Here is a 19,696-nt window from a genome sequence, read left to right on the forward strand (position 1 = left end):
TACAGAGCAGATATAGCCCTAGTGTATACAGAGCAGATATAGCCCTAGTATATACAGAGCAGATATAGCCCTAGTGTATACAGAGCAGATATAGCCATAGTGTATACAGAGCAGATATAGCCCTAGTGTATACAGAGCAGATATAGCCCTAGTGTATACAGAGCAGATATAGCCCTAGTGTATACAGAGCAGATATAGCCCTAGTGTATATACAGAGCAGATATAGCCCTAGTGTATATACAGAGCAGATATAGCCCTAGTGTATACAGAGCAGATATAGCACTAGTGTATATACAGAGCAGGTATAGCCCTAGTGTATACAGAGCAGATATAGCCCTAGTATATACAGAGCAGGTATAGCCCTAGTGTATACAGAGCAGGTATAGCCCTAGTGTATACAGAGCAGATATAGCACTAGTGTATACAGAGCAGATATAGCACTAGTGTATACAGAGCAGATATAGCCCTAGTGTATATACAGAGCAGGTATAGCCCTAGTGTATACAGAGCAGATATAGCCCTAGTATATACAGAGCAGATATAGCACTAGTGTATAGAGAGCAGATATAGCCCTAGTGTATACAGAGCAGATATAGCCCTAGTGTATACAGAGCAGATATAGCCCTAGTGTATACAGAGCAGATATAGCCCTAGTGTATACAGAAGATATAGCCCTAGTGTATACAGAGCAGATATAGCCCTAGTGTATACAGAGCAGATATAGCCCTAGTGTATACAGAGCAGATATAGCCATAGTGTATACAGAGCAGATATAGCCCTAGTGTATACAGAGCAGATATAGCCCTTGTGTATATACAGAGCAGATATAGCCCTACTGTATACAGAGGAGATATACCCCTACTGTATACAGAGCAGATATAGCCCTAGTGTATACAGAGCAGATATAGCCATAGTGTATACAGAGCAGATATAGCCCTAGTGTATACAGAGCAGATATAGCCCTTGTGTATATACAGAGCAGATATAGCCCTAGTGTATACAGAGGAGATATACCCCTACTGTATACAGAGCAGACATAGCCCTAGTGTATACAGAGCAGACATAGCCATAGTGTATACAGAGCAGATATAGCCCTTGTGTATATACAGAGCAGATGTACCCTAGTGTATACAGAGCAGATATAGTCCTAGTATACAGAGCAGATATAGCCCTTGTGTATATACAGAGCAGATGTACCCTAGTGTATACAGAGCACATATAGTCCTAGTATACAGAGCAGATATAGCACTAGTGTATACAGAGCAGACATAGCCCTAGTGTATACAGAGCAGATATAGCCCTAGTGTATATACAGAGCAGATATAGCCCTAGTGTATACAGAGGAGATATACCCCTACTGTATACAGAGCAGACATAGCCCTAGTGTATACAGAGCAGATATAGCCCTAGTGTATACAGAGCAGATATAGCCCTAGTGTATACAGAGCAGATATAGCCATAGTGTATACAGAGCAGATATAGCCCTAGTGTATACAGAGCAGATATAGCCCTTGTGTATATACAGAGCAGATATAGCCCTAGTGTATACAGAGGAGATATACCCCTACTGTATACAGAGCAGACATAGCCCTAGTGTATACAGAGCAGATATAGCCCTTGTGTATATACAGAGCAGATGTACCCTAGTGTATACAGAGCAGATATAGTCCTAGTATACAGAGCAGATATAGCCCTTGTGTATATACAGAGCAGATGTACCCTAGTGTATACAGAGCACATATAGTCCTAGTATACAGAGCAGATATAGCCCTAGTGTATACAGAGCAGACATAGCCCTAGTGTATACAGAGCAGATATAGCCCTAGTGTATATACAGAGCAGATATAGCCCTAGTGTATACAGAGGAGATATACCCCTACTGTATACAGAGCAGACATAGCCCTAGTGTATACAGAGCAGATATAGCCCTAGTGTATACAGAGCAGATATAGCCCTAGTGTATACAGAGCAGATATAGCCCTAGTATATACAGAGGAGATATAGCCCTAGTGTATACAGAGCAGATATAGCCCTAGTGTATACAGAGCAGATATAGCCCTAGTGTATACAGAGCAGATATAGCCCTAGTATATACAGAGCAGATATAGCCCTAGTGTATACAGAGCAGATATAGCCATAGTGTATACAGAGCAGATATAGCCCTAGTGTATACAGAGCAGATATAGCCCTAGTGTATACAGAGCAGATATAGCCCTAGTGTATACAGAGCAGATATAGCCCTAGTGTATACAGAGCAGATATAGCCCTAGTGTATACAGAGCAGATATAGCCCTAGTGTATACAGAGGAGATATAGCCCTAGTATATACAGAGCAGATATAGCCCTAGTGTATACAGAGCAGATATAGCCCTAGTGTATACAGAGCAGATATAGCCCTAGTGTATACAGAGCAGATATAGCCCTAGTGTATATACAGAGCAGGTATAGCCCTAGTGTATACAGAGCAGATATAGCCCTAGTGTATACAGAGCAGATATAGCCCTAGTGTATACAGAGCAGATATAGCCCTAGTGTATATACAGAGCAGATATAGCCCTAGTGTATATACAGAGCAGATATAGCCCTAGTGTATACAGAGCAGATATAGCACTAGTGTATATACAGAGCAGGTATAGCCCTAGTGTATACACAGCAGATATAGCCCTAGTATATACAGAGCAGGTATAGCCCTAGTGTATACAGAGCAGGTATAGCCCTAGTGTATACAGAGCAGATATAGCCCTAGTGTATACAGAGCAGATATAGCCCTAGTGTATACAGAGCAGATATAGCCCTAGTGTATACAGAGCAGATATAGCCCTAGTGTATACTGAGCAGATATAGCCCTAGTGTATACAGAGCAGATATAGCCCTAGTGTATACTGAGCAGATATAGCCCTAGTGTATACAGAGCAGATATAGCACTAGTGTATACAGAGCAGATATAGCCCTAGTGTATACAGAGCAGATATAGCCCTAGTGTATACTGAGCAGATATAGCCCTAGTGTATACAGAGCAGATATAGCCCTAGTGTATACTGAGCAGATATAGCCCTAGTGTATACAGAGCAGATATAGCCCTAGTGTATACAGAGCAGGTATAGCCCTAGTGTATATACAGAGCAGATATAGCCCTAGTGTATACAGAGCAGATATAGCCCTAGTGTATACAGAGCAGATATAGCCCTAGTGTATACTGAGCAGATATAGCCCTAGTGTATACAGAGCAGATATAGCACTAGTGTATACAGAGCAGATATAGCACTAGTGTATACAGAGCAGATATAGCCCTAGTGTATATACAGAGCAGGTATAGCCCTAGTGTATACAGAGCAGATATAGCCCTAGTATATACAGAGCAGATATAGCACTAGTGTATAGAGAGCAGATATAGCCCTAGTGTATACAGAGCAGATATAGCCCTAGTGTATACAGAGCAGATATAGCCCTAGTGTATACAGAGCAGATATAGCCCTAGTGTATATACAGAGCAGATATAGCCCTAGTGTATACAGAAGATATAGCCCTAGTGTATACAGAGCAGATATAGCCCTAGTGTATACAGAGCAGATATAGCCCTAGTGTATACAGAGCAGATATAGCCCTAGTGTATATACAGAGCAGATATAGCCCTAGTGTATACAGAGCAGATATAGCCCTAGTGTATACAGAGCAGATATAGCCCTAGTGTATACAGAAGATATAGCCCTAGTGTATACAGAGCAGATATAGCCCTAGTATATACAGAGCAGATATAGCCCTAGTGTATACAGAGGAGATATAGCCCTAGTGTATACAGAGCAGATATAGCCCTAGTGTATACAGGGCAGATATAGCCCTAGTGTATACAGAGCCGATATAGCCCTAGTGTATATACAGAGCAGATATAGCCCTAGTGTATACAGAGCAGATATAGCCCTAGTGTATACAGAGCAGATATAGCCCTAGTGTATATACAGAGCAGATATAGCCCTAGTGTATACAGAGGAGATATAGCCCTAGTGTATACAGAGCAGATATAGCCCTAGTGTATATACAGAGCAGATATAGCCCTAGTGTATACAGAGCAGATATAGCCCTAGTGTATACAGAGCAGATATAGCCCTAGTATATACAGAGGAGATATAGCCCTAGTGTATACAGAGCAGATATAGCCCTAGTGTATACAGAGCAGATATAGCCCTAGTGTATACAGAGCAGATATAGCCCTAGTATATACAGAGCAGATATAGCCCTAGTGTATACAGAGCAGATATAGCCATAGTGTATACAGAGCAGATATAGCCCTAGTGTATACAGAGCAGATATAGCCCTAGTGTATACAGAGCAGATATAGCCCTAGTGTATACAGAGCAGATATAGCCCTAGTGTATACAGAGCAGATATAGCCCTAGTGTATACAGAGCAGATATAGCCCTAGTGTATACAGAGGAGATATAGCCCTAGTATATACAGAGCAGATATAGCCCTAGTGTATACAGAGCAGATATAGCCCTAGTGTATACAGAGCAGATATAGCCCTAGTGTATACAGAGCAGATATAGCCCTAGTGTATATACAGAGCAGGTATAGCCCTAGTGTATACAGAGCAGATATAGCCCTAGTGTATACAGAGCAGATATAGCCCTAGTGTATACAGAGCAGATATAGCCCTAGTGTATATACAGAGCAGATATAGCCCTAGTGTATATACAGAGCAGATATAGCCCTAGTGTATACAGAGCAGATATAGCACTAGTGTATATACAGAGCAGGTATAGCCCTAGTGTATACAGAGCAGATATAGCCCTAGTATATACAGAGCAGGTATAGCCCTAGTGTATACAGAGCAGGTATAGCCCTAGTGTATACAGAGCAGATATAGCCCTAGTGTATACAGAGCAGATATAGCCCTAGTGTATACAGAGCAGATATAGCCCTAGTGTATACAGAGCAGATATAGCCCTAGTGTATACTGAGCAGATATAGCCCTAGTGTATACAGAGCAGATATAGCCCTAGTGTATACTGAGCAGATATAGCCCTAGTGTATACAGAGCAGATATAGCACTAGTGTATACAGAGCAGATATAGCCCTAGTGTATACAGAGCAGATATAGCCCTAGTGTATACTGAGCAGATATAGCCCTAGTGTATACAGAGCAGATATAGCCCTAGTGTATACTGAGCAGATATAGCCCTAGTGTATACAGAGCAGATATAGCCCTAGTGTATACAGAGCAGGTATAGCCCTAGTGTATATACAGAGCAGATATAGCCCTAGTGTATACAGAGCAGATATAGCCCTAGTGTATACAGAGCAGATATAGCCCTAGTGTATACTGAGCAGATATAGCCCTAGTGTATACAGAGCAGATATAGCACTAGTGTATACAGAGCAGATATAGCACTAGTGTATACAGAGCAGATATAGCCCTAGTGTATATACAGAGCAGGTATAGCCCTAGTGTATACAGAGCAGATATAGCCCTAGTATATACAGAGCAGATATAGCACTAGTGTATAGAGAGCAGATATAGCCCTAGTGTATACAGAGCAGATATAGCCCTAGTGTATACAGAGCAGATATAGCCCTAGTGTATACAGAGCAGATATAGCCCTAGTGTATATACAGAGCAGATATAGCCCTAGTGTATACAGAAGATATAGCCCTAGTGTATACAGAGCAGATATAGCCCTAGTGTATACAGAGCAGATATAGCCCTAGTGTATACAGAGCAGATATAGCCCTAGTGTATATACAGAGCAGATATAGCCCTAGTGTATACAGAGCAGATATAGCCCTAGTGTATACAGAGCAGATATAGCCCTAGTGTATACAGAAGATATAGCCCTAGTGTATACAGAGCAGATATAGCCCTAGTATATACAGAGCAGATATAGCCCTAGTGTATACAGAGGAGATATAGCCCTAGTGTATACAGAGCAGATATAGCCCTAGTGTATATACAGAGCAGATATAGCCCTAGTGTATACAGAGGAGATATAGCCCTAGTGTATACAGAGCAGATATAGCCCTAGTGTATACAGAGCAGATATAGCCCTAGTGTATACAGAGCAGATATAGCACTAGTGTATACAGAGCAGATATAGCCCTAGTGTATACAGAGCAGATATAGCCCTAGTGTATACAGAGCAGATATAGCCCTAGTGTATACAGAGCAGATATAGTCCTAGTGTATATACAGAGCAGATATAGCACTAGTGTATACAGAGCAGATATAGCCCTAGTATATACAGAGCAGATATAGCCCTAGTGTATACAGAGGAGATATAGCCCTAGTGTATACAGAGCAGATATAGCCCTAGTGTATATACAGAGCAGATATAGCCCTAGTGTATATACAGAGCAGATATAGCCCTAGTGTATACAGAGCAGATATAGCCCTAGTGTATACATGGATCAGTGATGTAGCAGTGACTCAGTAATGATATTGTGGTTATTGCAGTAACATTGTAGTGATGTATTGTCGGTACATTGTGACTTACTGTATATATTAGTGGTGAGATATACGTATTGCAGTACAATATTGTATAACTTTATTTTCCCCTGGGAAAGGGATGATAAGATCCAGGCGATGATGCTTAGAAAATGCTGTAATTTGCATAATCTGTGCATTGTCACAGAAGAGCATTTGCTCCATAACAGGGATGATCCTGCACATATTTATACTTGTATCAGATGAGGGAATGGTGGTAAACATTGGTTACAAGTCTGTAAATATGTAACAAATCTATTAATGTAATTCACTGAAAAAAAAGGAAATAACTCCAAACAGCAGCCAATATCTGGTCACAATACTAATGCACTATAGGGTGCAGCAGACTCCATGATAAAGTAAGTGCACCCCACTGCGTAAGTGCACCCAAGGACAGATGCTCCATATCCATCAACATCACTGGCTGCATCCTGCAAAGATGGAAAAATGCATTAGGCCTACACTGATATTTTGGACTACAAGGGTGAAACCTAGAAATATAGCTTATCTATATGAATGCACAGTCAGTGACCCTACACATTCTGTGACCCCTACACTTTGATCCCAAAGTCTGCAGTCTCAGGGACTGTACTTTTTGCTTGGGTGCATACAGTATATCCATAGACTATGAATGAGTATAGATCCGTGTACACACTGCTTGCCTGAGAGTGTGCTGTAGCCTTGGAGCCTGAGATCAGAGTTTGCTGATCAGATTACTTCTCAAACTTGAACATTTTTCTACTACTCCCAACTGCAATTGATTTTGGAGCCGAGAAGTGTAGGGATGGGAGAAGAGCCATGTCAAGGAGAAAAAAAAAAACAATATTTTTGCGCAACTCGGAAGTTACTCCAGCCAGCTAGCCCAATATGGATGAAACATGGGTGGACAGGGCCTAAGTCCACCCCTCATATTCATGAAAAGTTACGCATAGCTCACTTTAGAAATGTTCTGTTGTCCTGGTTTGTCCGGCCTTAGGGTACAAGTCTGCAGGCGATCTTGCAATCACATGTAGACTAGTCTCCTACCCTTCTCTTAATCCACTACTGGTGAGATAAACCAGATGACCACCTACTCGCAAGGGCAATACAGGGGAATTGTGACAGGGAGCACAATTCATCAGTCACATAGTTCAACCTTTTCTCACTTGTAAAGCTGCAAATACTCCATACTGTCGCTCTTATTCCTTCTCGTCTGGACTACTGCAACTCTCTACTGATTGGTTTCACCAAACTTTCTCCTCTCCAATCCGTCCTGAATGCAGCAGTCAGGGTCGTATTTCTGTCCAGCTCCTACACCAATGCCTCCACCTTGTGCCAGTTATTGCACTGGTTGCCCATCCGCTACAGAATACAATGCAAGCTTATCTCTCTCGCCCACAAAGCTCTCCACAACTCTACACCACCCTATATCTCATCCCTCATTTCTGTCTATCACCCTATCCATGCCCTCCATTCTGCAACTAGCATGAGACTAACATCCTCCATAATCTAAACGTCGTACCTCCGTCTCCGAGTCTTCTCTCGTGGTGCTCCAGTTTTCTGGAATGCACTACCCCGAATGATCCGACTAATACCTAGCCCTTCCTTTTTTAATAGTGCTTTAAAAATATATCTATTTAGACCTCAACTCACTAATCTAACTCTTCCCTATTCCTAATTTTTACTCTACTTTACTTTAATTTAATTCCATCCCCGCTCCATTTCCATTTGCTGACTGCTGATGAAAACCAAAAACGAGTGATACAAATCTTCCTGTCTTTTCTAGGTTTACAGCAGCTCTTTCCAATAATCCATGATGGCGTCTTCATCCTCGTCTAACATAGAGGATGAAAGCTTAAAAGGCTGTGAAGTCTACGTGCAACGATTCAACATCCAGCAAATATTGAAGGAATGTATTGTGAACCTGTGCATTGCCAAACCCGACCGCCCCATGAAGTTCCTGAGAGAACATTTCGAGAAATTGGAAAAGGTCAGTAGTCGGGAAGTGATGTCTTATGTATTGTCATCATTTATCAGCCTGGGACAATAAGCGGCTGAAGTCTTAACCCTTTACATGTTAAGGGACGTTTTCCCAACATCATGCATTTTGTTTTAAATTGATATATATTGTCTTAAAGGGGTTTTCCATGATCAATAAAAATTATAGGAAGCACATGGATAAAATAACAAAAGCGCCCTGGCTTCCTGTTGGTCTCTGTTTCCTTCTTTATAAAAGTCACGTGCCTTCTTTCCCATTTGACCACTGCAGACAATCAATGGCGGATGGCACAGGACCACTAAGGCAAGTGATTTGCTGCATTGATTCCGAAGGCAGGTGGCATCAGTCTGTTGCATTTTCATGCATAATCAGAGACCAAGGAGAAACCTAACCTTTATCAATATCTTGCCGTTCCTGATGGAAAATCCCTTTAAGTAATTATGTTTGAGTCACATGAAATATTTTGGTTCAGTCACAAGATATTGCTTTGGGTTACAACATTTGTTTGCTGTAGATACTTTTCTTGAGTCACATGGTATTTTCTTGCTTGAGCTGCTTTGCTTGAACTACATGATATCTTATTGCTTGAGTCACATGATATTGTCTGCTCTGGTTATGTTGAAAGTTCAATTCAGAATTCTATTGATTTCCTGTTACTAGAGAGCAATGCATTGTGAGAACTGTGAGCTTCTTTGAGCCACATGATAGTTTCCTGCTTGAGCCACATGATAGTTTCCTGCTTGAGCCACATGATAGTTTCTTGAGCCACATGATAGTTTCCTGCTTGAGCCACATGATAGTTTCCTGCTTGAGCCACATGATAGTTTCTTGAGCCACATGATAGTTTCTTGCTTGAGCCACATGATAGTTTCTTGAGCCACATGATAGTTTCTTGATTGAGGCACATGATAGCGTCTTGCTTGAGCCACATGATAGTTTCTTGCTTCAGCCACTTGATAGTTTCTTGCTTGAGCCACATGATAGTTTCTTGCTTGAGCCACATGATAGTTTCTTGCTTGACTTGCTTTGCTTGAGCCACATGATAGTTTCTTGAGCCACATGATAGATTCCTGCTTGAGCCATATGATAGTTTCTTGATTGAGGCACATGATAGTTTCTTGCTTCAGCCACTTGATAGTTTCTTGCTTGAGCCACATGATAGTTTCTTGCTTCAGCCACTTGATAGTTTCTTGCTTGAGCCACATGATAGTTTCTTGCTTGAGCCACATGATAGTTTCTTGCTTGACTTGCTTTGCTTGAGCCACATGATAGTTTCTTGAGCCACATGATAGATTCCTGCTTGAGCCACATGATAGTTTCTTGAGCCACATGATAGTTTCCTGCTTGAGCCACATGATAGTTTCTTGAGCCACATGATAGTTTCTTGCTTGAGCCACATGATAGTTTCTTGCTTGAGCCACATGATAGTTTCTTGCTTGAGCCACATGATAGTTTCTTGCTTGACTTGCTTTGCTTGAGCCACATGATAGTTTCTTGCTTGAGCCACATGATAGTTTCTTGCTTGAGCCACATGATAGTTTCTTGCTTGAGCCACATGATAGTTTCTTGCTTGACTTGCTTTGCTTGAGCCACATGATAGTTTCTTGAGCCACATGATAGTTTCTTGCTTGAGCCACATGATAGTTTCTTTCTTAAGATACTTTGCTTGAGCCGCGAAATATTTTGTTTTCCAGTTATGTCAAAAGCTAAATTCAGAATTCTCCTGATTTTCCTGTCACTAGAAAGCAATGCACTGTGAGATTTCACTGACCCATAGATTTGCATAGGAGATATCTGATCTGTGGCTCCGATAAAAAACGGTTATGCCTCTGTGATTATAATGCGGACTTACACGAACAGTCGGCAAATCCAATCCTGGCAAAAAGCAACTTAGCTGCTCTGTGTCCTTATGATAACACTTCCTGGTCAGTACACACAGCACGACTACTATTTGAGTAAATTAGGACATGAAAATTAATGTGGAAAGTATATGACAATTCGGGGACGACCAGGGCCCGATTCTTTATTGCATTTGCGCTTATTTTATGTCTAATTTTTGTTATTTTCAGGCTGTTTCTTGTTCTTCTTTTAAGTTGCACCTATTGTTGGAATTATTTTTTACTTGTTTTTCTTTTTGTTCTATTCACCATTGTGTGTGTGTGTGTGTGTTTTTTTTTTTTTTTAATCCAGGTGTTTGCGACCAGTTTAGGATTTACAATCTTTTTAAAAAGTCGCCCCATTTTTGTACTCCAGTCCCTTCCCTGTAATGCATTTTTTTTGTACGGCAAATTTTAACGGAACTTACGACTTTTTAGCCTAAAGAGGTGCAGAAAAGAACAAAAATAAAAAATGCTCATGGAATCTTGAAGAATTTGGTGCAAAAAAACCCCAGCAACGAATGTCAGAAGATTAAGAAAACTGCGTTCGCTCTTTCAGTAGTGGTCAGCACACACTTCTATATGAGCTTCTGTGTTAAAATTCAGAATTTCTTATGAAAATTTTGGGGGGATTTTCTGTCTTTTAGAAAACTTTTGGCTATACTATAGTTTACAAAGCACCTGACACCATCTACAGGTTATCTGTGGGTACTGCACCCTATGGATGTACCATAGATAAACATTTCAGTTCTGCAGAAAATTCCCATCTCTCAGTAAAAAAAAAATAAAATCTGTGTTTTTCATTCTGATCAAGCGGTGTTGGTACATAGCCGGTGGTTTTCCTTTTAGTTGCATGTAGTCCCCAAAATAACTTGATATATTAATTGCTTATCTATTAAATTAGCAAAACCATCAATCCTGTAGTAGAGAAATTTAAATGCTGCAGGGTTTCATGTGGTCAGAATTTTTTGGCTATATGTACACTCTAAATGGGGCTTTTCATGGACAGGCTTTGCTCTAGCTCTGGACTGTCAGGTCTACGGGGAGCCCTGGCCTTCACCCTTTAACCCCTGCACTGTGATATGGACTCACACAGGGGGCCCTGGGTTGAGTCTTCAGAGTAGCTCCTGGCTGGTGGAGCCGGCTGGCAGGAATGGTCAGATATCTGAACCAGGAGGGTAGACAAGGGACAAAGTGGTAAATTCGAAGAATTGTCAGTAAACTGGGACAATAATCAAACAGGCTAAGTATGAGCAGAAAATCAGGAGTAAACCAGAGCTTGCATGAGCTATATCTGGCAACTCCCAGCAGTAAGCTGGTAGGCTAAGGCTACTTTCACACTAGCGTTTTTTTGCATACGTCGCAATGCGTCGTTTTGTCGAAAAAGCGCATCCTGCAAAGTCGTCTGCAGGATGCGTTTTTTTCCCCATAGACTAACATTAGCGACGCATTGCAATTGACACACGTCACAACCGTCGTGCGACGGTTGCGTCGTGTTGTGGCGGACCGCCGGCAGCAAAAAACTTTACATGTAACTTTTTTTGTGCCGACGGTTCGCCATCTCCGCCCCCACCTCCCCGCACCTCACAATGGGGCAGCGGATGCGTGGAAAAACAGCATCCGCTGCCCCCGTCGTGCGGCGCTTGCACAGTATGCGTCGGTACGTCGGGCCGACGCAGCGCGACGGCCCCGTACCGACGCTAGTGTGAAAGTAGCCTTAGTAGGGTGTGGCGCCGTCCCATTGACCAAATCAAGGAGCTGATTACTGCAGTCATTCTGCCAGACTGGGTGGCACTACAAGTCCCAGCCACCCTAGTCTGTGTAGCTAGACAGATCTGCTCAGAGCTTCTAGTCCCGACATCTCCTCCACCATCTCACCACCCACAGAATGAATATGGCGGCAGGAGGAGATGTGACACCAAATAATTTTCACCTAAGCAATTATCATGACCTGCGCACTTCCCTTTTCACGTTCTTCCTCTTTTATGTGTTGGAACGATAACTGGGCGATCTAGTTCTGCATTCTCCATCTCGTGTCAGTCAATGGAGGGCAATGACCCAGAAAGAGGAAGATTGCAGGGATTCCTGATAGGTGCGGTCATTGGGTCCCTCCATATCGACCTATTTTATCCATTTATAGGATCAGTACAAATAAGATTGCTGCCAGTCCCCTCCCAAGTAGCCGTGTCATATGATGATATTATGCTGGATGTCGGGACCCGGCGGCCACGAAATGTGCATGAGAGGAGCCCCTTCACCCCTGATGAGGGGATCCAAGATTCGTTCGGCATTTAGGATTTCAACAGTAAGTGCCCACCTATGGGGTGATGCTTGGGACACAGTTATTAGCAGTGAATGTAAGTAAGTCATTACTTTATTCCCACTGCTCCCCGGAATATTACGCTTTTTGTTTTTTTTAAATCCGCTGTCTGGTCCCAGAGATATAAGGCTTTATATTTAGCTCTAATTTTTATTGTCTTTACTGAGGAGGTGTGGCTTAGGCTCGTGATTAAAGACACGCCCCTGAGGATCCTGTTAGCCACGCCTCTTTATTTTTTAAAAAAACCATTAAAACTAGCGCTGAATAAAAAGGCCTATAGCTCTGGATCCGGATGATTACGTGCACATTTTAATAATTTGCAGGAGACCTTTCTGCACCTAAAACGTGTCTCTTGGCAGGAAAAACCTTTGGGAAATATGTGCATTTTACCTATTTTTCCTGTGTTTTTGGGTACATTTGTGATGCGTTTTTTCCCATTCATTAGAATGGGTGAAAGATCCTGAAAAATTTGACTTGATGCCGGTTTGAAACGGCTTCAAATCTGCAAGGACAAGATAAGCAGCGTGTGCAGGAGATGCCAGAAATCTGATTCACTTTGTTGGGACAGTAAAACTGCGTGGGTTTTTTTCATGGCAAAAACGCAACTTGTGGATTTTAAACGAAAAAAGAAAAAAATGAATACTCAGTGGAGCAACTGGAATAAAATAAGAGCAAAAAGCAAAAACAAAAGTTCACTTTTGACTTGGTGACAGGTCCTCTTTAAAGGGGTTGTCCTGCATTTTTTTTTTTTTAGGCATGGGTAACAAATGGAGGCATACTCAGGTGGTCGGCAGTGGTGATGACTGCGCTGTCCAGATCAGGAACGCTGTGATGGGCTGACTGGAACAACGTGTCATCGGATGTTTCGCCAATAATGGGCTTCATCAGTTCATAACATCCCGAAAATGCACCATCACATTCGACCACTAGTGCAGCCAGTGGGGGTGACAGCACTGAAATATGCCTCTGATTGTTACTTTCTAATAACCCATGCGTAACAAAAAAGTTTTTAATACTGGACAACCCATATCTTACTAGAAATGTTTTGTTACCTGTAATACCAACTTCCACCATATTTCCCCAAATATTTCTCATAGAGTCCAATACAACAGCGCCCCCATCCCTAATATAACATTATTCAGACAAAAGCCGTATGTACTCCATGGATTCATTTAGTAACTCATCCCCCATTAGCAACTATATCAAGATGTTTAATTAACCGGTTTGTTCTTGGATCAGAATCTTTCATTGCTATCGTATTAAATAACACGCGGCAAAATATAGAAAAATGCTAATCTTCCCGAGATTTTACCCTGCACCACGTTTCAAGTTTCTAAATTAGCTTCATTAAAACAAAGTGAAATCTAAATGCAGAACAAGATGATGATTTCTTATACACGTCCGCCCACAGCGTATACTTGGATGGGAACAGGATCTGCTGAGCGAACTGGGGACTACTGGGCACCAACCCAACATGGGGAGGGGGGCAGGTGACTCAGTCAATAGGGTGTTTGTCATAACCGTCCAATTTTATCCCAGATTACAAATATAGCTCCCGTCTTGCTTGTGGGAAAGACGTCTGTTCTTGGGCTGGATCCAGTATTGCACTAGATACACAGCAATTTTTTGTATCATTATTATTATTATTATTATTTTATATATAGTTCATTATTATTATTTTATTATATATATTTTCATTATTTAGATTATGATTTATTATTATTATTATTATTATGTTTTATTATTATTATTTTAATTATTTATTATTTTTTTTATTTAGATTATTGTTAATAATGTTTATGTATTATTATTATTATTATTTCTTTATAAAAATTATATCTAAAATTGCAATTATCTGATTTATGCTTGTATCACGTCTTCAGTCAATTAAAGGGGTTTTCCCAAGCTAGACATTAATGGCATAAATTCTTCTCCGGGACCTTATCAGTTGCCGCACTCTCCATGAATGTTAATGGAAAGATGGCTGCAAGTGATGGCTGTAGAAGTTGGAAAAAAATGTATGACCATGCTCTAAGTACCAAAGTTTGGAGTACTCCTGTAAGGATTTAATGACAGTAACCCCCTCAAATATTTGAGAACCTACAATTCTAGTTTAATTTTTCTTAAAATTCTGCATTGTTCCCACATATCCACACCCCCTTTTCAGGTCATCGCTCTTCCGAGCACTTTCACCTCCTCTCTCATGAACCCTGAGTGTACCTTAGGGCATCGTGCCTCTGATGATGCATCCTGGCGAAACACATAAGGAACCTTCCAGAATTGCTGGTTTTGTGACGTTTTGATGGAGCTTAGGACATTTTCTGACTCTTCTTTTAGTCCTAGAGGTCCCCACTTTTTCAGGGACCCTCACCAAGAAAGTTAACTATTACTATACTCGTCGAAATTTGATGATGCCAAACTTGTAGTTTTCGGTCTTGGAATTTGGCCATTAGAACTCTAGCGTTTAGTATTGTCCTTACTGTACAAACTGAAACCTCAGTGCTTGCTGTCAGTAACCTGCCTCCTCAGGAATTTGGTGGCAGCTAGTGACTCCTTCCTCTCTCCGCCACATCCAGGTACTGTCACCCGTCTTCTGTTAACTTTGAGCTTGTAAACTCTACTTCCATCTGAATCGCTAGGAGCATCCAGTACCTTTGCATCTTTATGTCGCCTTTTCCTTTTTTGTGCAATGATCTGCAGCGTGATGTAGAGACGGAGACCCTGATTCCAGCAATGTATCACTTAGATTGCTGGATGCAGCAGGTGTGATAGAATCTAGCAGAGCTCTGAATGCTGAGTAATGTATAACCCCGCCCACACCACTGATTGGCCGCTTTTTGTGTACACTGTCTATTTGACCAGAAGGCACGAGACACCTAGTCCTGTACTGATAATCTCCTGCTGATAAAAAGCTGATTTCATTGGAACAAAAAACACAGAATAGTAAGTGATACATTGCTGGAATCAGGGTCTCAGCCCCTACATGTCAGATTACATAGAAAAAACCTGCCGACAGATTCCCTTTAACTTTTTTTGGATCACTCTCTTGCCTTATTTCTAACATGCTGTCAAACATCTTAGTCAACAAAGCCCCCCCAGCCAGTCCGGATATTTGTTGTGTTTTATCTCAAGCAGAACTGATGTAATTAGTAAATTCTCAAGGACACTCCTGGGATTTTATTTTAGGTGATGTTGAATAATTCTATAAAAATGGCATTTTGGGGGGCTAAATTTGGAGAAACTACCCACCTTAGTATCCTATTGTTCTTGTTTCATTTGTTTATAAATTTTACTAATAAACCAAATTTTTCAGTGGGGGGTGGGGAATTTTTAGAATTTTGATTGTTCTATATTCTGTGATTTTCATAAAAAAGTAAAAAAAAAAAACCTGCGATACGGCTACGTCACATTCCTCCCCCCCTCCGACCACCCCCTGAAGTGACACGACGTACGCGCCAGGTGTAAGCGGACAGGATTTGGAGCTATTTAGAATGATCTGTACAAGAGGGAGAGAAGGGAGAGCGAGATTCCGAATTGGCTGGTTGTCATGGTAACGTAAGAACAGCGAGATGTTTACTGTAGAAATATTCCACCATCGGGTCCACACGGCACCGCGCGCCTGACAACCGACGCCTGGAGAGCTGATCGTACCCAAGGACTATTCTCTCTAGAAGTCGTCCAACACTGCGGGACTTATGGGACACCAGGATGGCTGGTAAGGATGCCAGTCCCGGATATTGCCCGCGTGGCCTTGGCATCCACCGGTGGAAATTGTATCCAGGCAAGACTCCGCTCCCGATAATGCCGCTGCTGTTTCTTTAGGGCGTCCAGACTCGAGCAGTGGCCGAATCACATGGTAACCTCAACCTTTTATCTCTTTATTATCACGTGTCGGTGATGTGTTTGTCGGCCGGGCGAAATGCTCACAGTCTGCGGTGGTCCCCGAAAGGAACAGGGATTTCCAACTTCTTGGAAGTTTCTGAAAAATTAAGATTTTTTTATTTTTTTTTTCTTTTATATCTTCATTCTTTGTGTAGTTTATTTGTTTGTTTTTTTGTATTTAGGTTTCTATGGATATATAGAATTTATTGTACCGAAATGTCTTTTGTTACACTTTTTTTTCCCCAATATATTTTCAGTATTAAGTCCTCTGATTGCTTTCATTTTATTGTTTTTCTTCTGGTGGATAAAAAAAAAAAATCGGTCCTGGTTTTTGAGATGAGCACACGGAATGGGAAAGTTTTTATCAGTGAAATTAATCACAGTTTTCCATCAGGATCTTGCCACAAATCTTCATTTATCACATGTGGATCGTGCTGCAGTTTTTCCTTAGAATACATGGATCATAATTGCAAGTAGAGATCTTGAAAATCTTAAGGAATTGATGCAGAAAACTGAGTACTTTGTAAAAATACCTGAGGTCCCCTGATTCTGCCGCTCTTTTCCGTTTCGAGCTGCGTCGCTCCATTGCAGAGATATTTACATTTCTTCTGGAGCGCAATATGTGAAATCTCTGCTTGCAGACCAACTGCTTTAAAGATACATTAAAATGAGACTAAACTTTTTGTAAAACTTTTGCCTAATGTGTCAACAGCTGATAACAATGCATCGTTATGAACTCAGTACTATTAGATTGGGATAAAATATGACATTAAAGTGGATTCACAATGCAAGCTGCCATGTATTATTAAATTGATCTCTTGGACCTGATGAAGCTGGTGAATAAGCTTTGAAAATATATGTACATATGGCTGTAGAATTTTCAAATAAAAATTAGCATTTTCTGTGTTTTGCTAGAGCTGGACCCATAAAATGTTTAAAGGGGTTGTCCGGTTATCAATTTTCCATAGGATAGGTTACAACTTGTTGATCGGTGGGGGTCCGAGCGCTGGAACCTGCACTAATCGACAAAATGGGGAACTTTTATCCCCTTTAGATTGGAGCTGCTGGGCACAGTGCTCAATCGCCCCTCCATTTATTCTTTATGGGTGGACCAATCGCTGTGCTCTGCCCCATAGAGAATAGATGGAGCCTCTGACCCACTATTCCATTTTGTTAGGGGTGATAAATATTCCCTGGTCTGCTGATCAGTGCGGGTTCCATCAGTCATCGGTCAGCAAATTATCAGCTATCCTTCGGGTAAGTGATGAAATGTTTTCACCCGACAATCCTTTTAATATCAGGCAGTGAAAAGTTCACAAATACAGCACTTCTTACATAGATTTTCAAAGTAAGCACACCAGACTCATCAGGTCTAAGATAGCTATTTAATCATGCGTGCAGTTTATTTTGTGAATTCTGACGACAGATCTGCTTTAACATTTCAGATCTACATTCAAAGCCTACATAAATAATTGGGTAGCTTTGTAAATTCACAGTACTTATTGTGTCCTAGTTTGGGTTATGATATAGGACCAGAGACCCTGATTCCAGCGATATATCACTTACTGGGCTGCTTGTTGTAGTTTTGATAGAATCCCTGTTTTCTCTACTGTAGATCTAGCAGCTCTCTGAATGTTGAGCTCTGTATAACCCCGCCCACACCACTGATTGGCAGCTTTCCGTCTACACTGTGCATAGGTAGAAATCTACCAATCAGTGGTGTGGACATGGCTGGACATCCTGGCAGCAGGTTTACTAGTGATTAGTGATAATCTCCTGCTGATAAAATATTGATTTGATCAAAACTGAGCCCAACGAGTGACATATCGCTGGAATCAGGGTCTCTGCCACTAGATTATGCTGCTCTCAGATTAAGTAACGAAAACCTAGTGACAGGTTCCCTTTAAAGGTTATGTCTCAGCTACAAGGTTCATTAGTTCTCACCTGTCTTTTGTATTTCGAAAATATGCTTTGATTGCGCTTTTCTAATATCATTCCGTACCCAGTTTCATTTTTCGCCTTTTTTCCCCTCATTTTCGCGGTCACTTAGGGGTATCAATTTTTTAATAACTGAGGGCAGATCTGAAGAAAGTCTTTCAACATTGTGTTACATCTATGAGCAGAAATTGCTTTGACATTTACCCAGGAAATATGAGTGCGTAATCGTATTACTCGGATCTGGACTGACTCACTTCAGCCTCGCAGATAAACGCTCTATCCAGTGTTTAGAGACAACCCGATCTGCCGTGCCTCACAATCACGCCGTATATTCAAGTTCTGGGGGTATGCTAGGGTGACCACAATTCACGCTTCATTATGCTGGGAATTTCTTTTTAATGTATCTTCTAAAAAATTTTAAAAAAGCCTCAATATTCATCACCACTATCAGAATCCTTTTTTTTATTACTTGGCAAAAATATGTAATTTTTTATACCTGGTGTGAATGCCGCCGTTCTCCTGAATCCGGCGATGTTTTTCTTTTTTTCCTACTCCTCTCCGTTCCTGAGATATGACCCTCTATTCTTTGTATATAAATGCATTCTTTTTAATCAACTGGGTGTGGTCCTGAAGAAGACGTGTCCATATAAGGGATGAGTATGACGCCCACTTGCCTAATAAGACTAGATTTATATACAGAGAATAAAGAGCCATATCTCAGGATTGGAGAGGCACAGGAAGAAAAGAAAAACAACGCTGGATTCAGGAGAACAGCGCCATTTACACCGAATTTAAAAAATACATATTTATGGCAAGTGACAGGTCTTCTTAAAGGGGTTGTCACCTGATATCCTAAAGGCCAAATTTACATAGTTGCCTATGCAGCATCAATAGTAAAAACATATAATGTTAAAAATAATAATAAAAAAAACATCATTATATTCTCACCTTCCGGCGTCCGTGGCAGCCTTTCCCGCTTCTCGCGATGCTCCGGTCCCAAGAATGCATTGCGGCAATGACCCAGATGACGTATCGGTCTCGTGAGACCGCTACATCATCACGGGTTATTGCTGCAAGGCATTACTGGGAGCAGACCTGGCGGGAGCATCGCTGAAGGTCTGGCCTGGATCCGGGATCCACTGGAAGGTGAGTATATAACTATTTTTTATTTAAACATTTTTTTTAACATGGATATGGTGCCCACATCGCTATATTCTATGTGG

General features: G+C 41.3%; 1 protein-coding gene across 3 annotated transcripts in view; it reads left to right on the top strand.

The window, feature by feature from the left end:
- Nucleotides 1–19,696, top strand: part of PRKAR1B (protein kinase cAMP-dependent type I regulatory subunit beta) — a 185,779-nt gene that overhangs the window by 28,412 nt on the left and 137,671 nt on the right. For 2 of the 3 annotated variants that reach the window (XM_077274886.1, XM_077274888.1), the window contains exon 2: nt 8,244–8,447. In XM_077274886.1, the coding sequence (XP_077131001.1) occupies nt 8,271–8,447 (177 nt within the window). In that variant the 5' untranslated portion in view covers nt 8,244–8,270. Of the gene's footprint in view, nt 1–8,243; nt 8,448–16,333; nt 16,369–16,475; nt 16,510–19,696 lie in introns of those variants that run through there. The other variant, XM_077274889.1, reaches the window with a different exon arrangement.

Source organism: Ranitomeya variabilis, chromosome 7, assembly GCF_051348905.1.
Source record: "Ranitomeya variabilis isolate aRanVar5 chromosome 7, aRanVar5.hap1, whole genome shotgun sequence".
In the NCBI taxonomy this organism is placed as follows: Eukaryota; Metazoa; Chordata; class Amphibia; order Anura; family Dendrobatidae; genus Ranitomeya; species Ranitomeya variabilis.